Source organism: Vollenhovia emeryi, unplaced genomic scaffold (genome assembly GCF_000949405.1).
Source record: "Vollenhovia emeryi isolate VEMERY1.0 unplaced genomic scaffold, V.emery_V1.0 DF943106.1, whole genome shotgun sequence".
In the NCBI taxonomy this organism is placed as follows: domain Eukaryota; kingdom Metazoa; phylum Arthropoda; class Insecta; order Hymenoptera; family Formicidae; genus Vollenhovia; species Vollenhovia emeryi.
In genome coordinates, this window is record NW_011963260.1 from 1 (window position 1) to 3,247 (window position 3,247).

At 30.6% G+C, this 3,247-nt stretch overlaps 1 protein-coding gene across 1 annotated transcript; it reads right to left on the reverse strand.

The window, feature by feature from the left end:
- Positions 1 to 426: 426 nt before the first annotated feature.
- LOC105566750 lies at positions 427 to 3,200 on the reverse strand (the record flags this gene model as incomplete). Its single annotated transcript, XM_012021002.1, has 7 exons — positions 2,717 to 3,200; positions 2,540 to 2,602; positions 2,252 to 2,455; positions 1,313 to 1,634; positions 909 to 1,133; positions 673 to 729; positions 427 to 516 (listed from the first exon to the last, which is right to left on the reverse strand). Coding segments are annotated over exons 1-7 (1,444 nt in total), but the record flags the coding sequence as incomplete, so codon positions are not given.
- Positions 3,201 to 3,247: the final 47 nt, after the last annotated feature.

The window sequence follows — 3,247 nt, forward strand, 5'->3', positions numbered from 1 at the left end:
AATTTTAATGCTATACTTAGCATTATAAATTTACCCTTTCCCCTATTGAATTAAAATTCTTATTGCGAAAAAAATCCTGGTTGGGGTAATAATTTTCGCAATAAGAATTTTAATTCAATAGGGGAAGGGGTAAAATAATGCTAAGTATAGCATTAAAATTAAATTAAAATAATTTATAAAAATCGCTCTGCGATTTTTAGAACATGTGAATTCACTGACGAGAATGATCCTACCGAGGAGAAAATCTGTGTTATATGTCCGATAGTAACGGCGCACAGTACAGAGTAGGAAAAATACGGTATATGGATTCACTAAGCTATTTAATGGCCACCACCTTGCCAGGTCCTAATTCAATGGGCGTTAAAATTTCAATTTGATTTATATCTAAATAGGACCGAGAAATATTCATCGTTGAAATAATATTACCTTGAGGTTCATTGGGATTATTAGTATACCTCCGTCTTCGTTTCCGTCGCCGACGTAGAATATTTCCTTGTGTAATATCAACATGATTAACTGGTAACCAAAGAAAAGTAAATATTTTTTAAATGCAAATAATCATAAAATAACAAAGCAACAAAATAATTTTAATAAGAAATTGTGTTTTACAAACAAAAAGAATAACTTATCCTTAAACAGTATATAGTAAAGTAGTAATTATCTAAATTTTACCGGTTTTTATAGCCCCTTCTGTATGTAAATCTGCACAAATTTCATCGTCATTATCATCTGTAAAATTATTTACATAAAAAATTTTAAAATAATAAAAGTTATAGTTTGATGAAACCTAGAAATTTGTTTATAATATTAAATTTAGAAATGAGTTATGTAATAATTGTAAAAATAATAATAATATGTATTGTAAATAACGTAATATTATAAGTAAAATCTAATTTATAAATTCTTACCTATTGACAGTGTCATATTGTATTGCTGACGTCCGGCATCCTCATTAAATACCTGTAAAAATTCTCTTAACGAGTAGATACCAGTAGATAAATAACTTTCAGCTTCTAGTATTTTTGCACTTTTATATTTGTCGAACCGACAGCGATTTCTTGTAACTTGTAGACCACTTACTAAACGATCATAATTGATTTCTTGATCCATAATAATTAGTTTCGAGACGTTATCTACAAAAATTAATAATTTCTTACAATAGGAAATATTTCTTAATACATTTAAGATATATATACATATACACATATATACACATGCATACGCACATACGCATGCTCATACACGCAAACACACACACACATACACACACACACACACCACACAGAAGCACACATGTACACATATAAGTTACCTAAAAATATCCAAAGATTTGGATAAGCCGTTTGCATCTTTTGCGACATAATATTATGAAATGATTGAACAAGATTGTTGGTTCTAACTGGACATCCATGTACACTTATTTTTTTCGATATTGGGAGCCATGTGCTTCTCATGTATTTCATCAAAAGCATTGCATTAGGATAATTATCATATTCTTCATCAGCAATTATTTGCATGAGATTTAAACCTTCGGAAAACATTTCTGGTGGTGCCAATGCTAATGTCATTGCCATTGATACTATTTTATGTGGAGCTTTCAAAAGCCCTAATCGTTTCCATTTTTTCAGAACAGCCTACAATGTAAACATGAAATATTTATTAACAAAACATATTACAATTTTTTTAATTTAAGTATTAAAATATAATAAATAATTAGTATAATAATTAGTATAGCAATTATAGTAATATACAGGGTGTTATGTAATATCCATCTCACCTCTTAATTTTGTATAGAGCAAACTAAACTGAGTCCAAAAATTCTCTACCATTTTGCAATTTTTGCAATAGTTAACGAGTTATTAATTATTAAAAATCGCTGTCTTAGCCCAGCATAACGCCCAATTCAAACGCACGACAAGATGCGGCCATCCCACAATTGGCGTTCCTAGGCTCGCGGGAAGTTGTTTATGACACACGGCAACGGCTACGTACCATAAACAATTCTCCACGCGCCTAGCAACGCCAATCGAGGGACGGCCGCATCTCGCCGTGCGTTTGAATTGGGCAGTAGATAATAGGGCTAAGATAACGATTTTTAATAATTAATAACTCGTTAACTACTGGGAAAATTGCAAAAGGATAGAGGACTCTTAAATTCACTCTAGTGCATTCTATCCGTAAATAAGAGAGGAGACGTGTATTACATAACACCCTGTATATGTATAGTTTTAGTAATAAAAATTTGAAGTACCTGATAGTAGTGAAACCAGCAGCCTCGTAGAGATGCATGAGGAAATTGTTCGTGGACAGCATTCATCGACGCTCTTTCATAATCACACATTATAAAGCGCAAATTAGATTGTAGATCAGGAGCTAATTGGATAACTTTTTTCCATATGGATTTGTAAACTAATTGTGTTCTTGCTTCACACAAGATAAATAATACTGCAATACCCTAAAACATAATATTTATATGTTAAGGTAATTTCAAGAAAAAAAATATAATAAAACTATATAGAGAATAATAAAATTAGGATACCTTATTCATATAACGCACATGAACTGAGAACAACTGTGCAAAATTTGGTACTCTGGGTACAACCTGAAGAACATATTAATATAGAATTATTACAACAATCGTAATTGTCTACAAAAATATTATGTATTCCAAACAAATAATATATTTTAGCAAAAAATGATAATGATTAATACTTACAGAAAATGTACCATCTATAAAAATTTCAGAACTGTTCTCCAATATTTTTAGAAGCTTATTGCTAGTAAATATATAGGAATATTTATTATCTTCAGAAATAACACAGCCTTTATAAATAGATTGTACAGCTTTATAGTCTTGAAGTAAAGAGTCAAGGTCACACACATTTGCAGGTAATGGAGGGCGCATTTTAAGTCTTTCTTTTGACAATATATTTATCATAGAATTATACGATAGGTAAGTTGCTGCTTTTGGATTTTTTCGACAAACACTGTCAAATATCTCTTTCTTTGATGTAGCTGTCTCTTTACATATTCGAATCATTTCAGTTTTTAGATTTAAAATATCAAATACATAAGGCTCACTGGAATGATTATGACTGCTTTCTAAGATAAATGTTTCATTTTCTTGAATTAGCACAGCTCTACATGATGTAGTACGTCGTTTTGCACAACGATATAAATACATATATCTTTTATCCATATTATACAGGGTGAGTTATAACATTTGTCCCAGAGCTCGTGAGAAGGT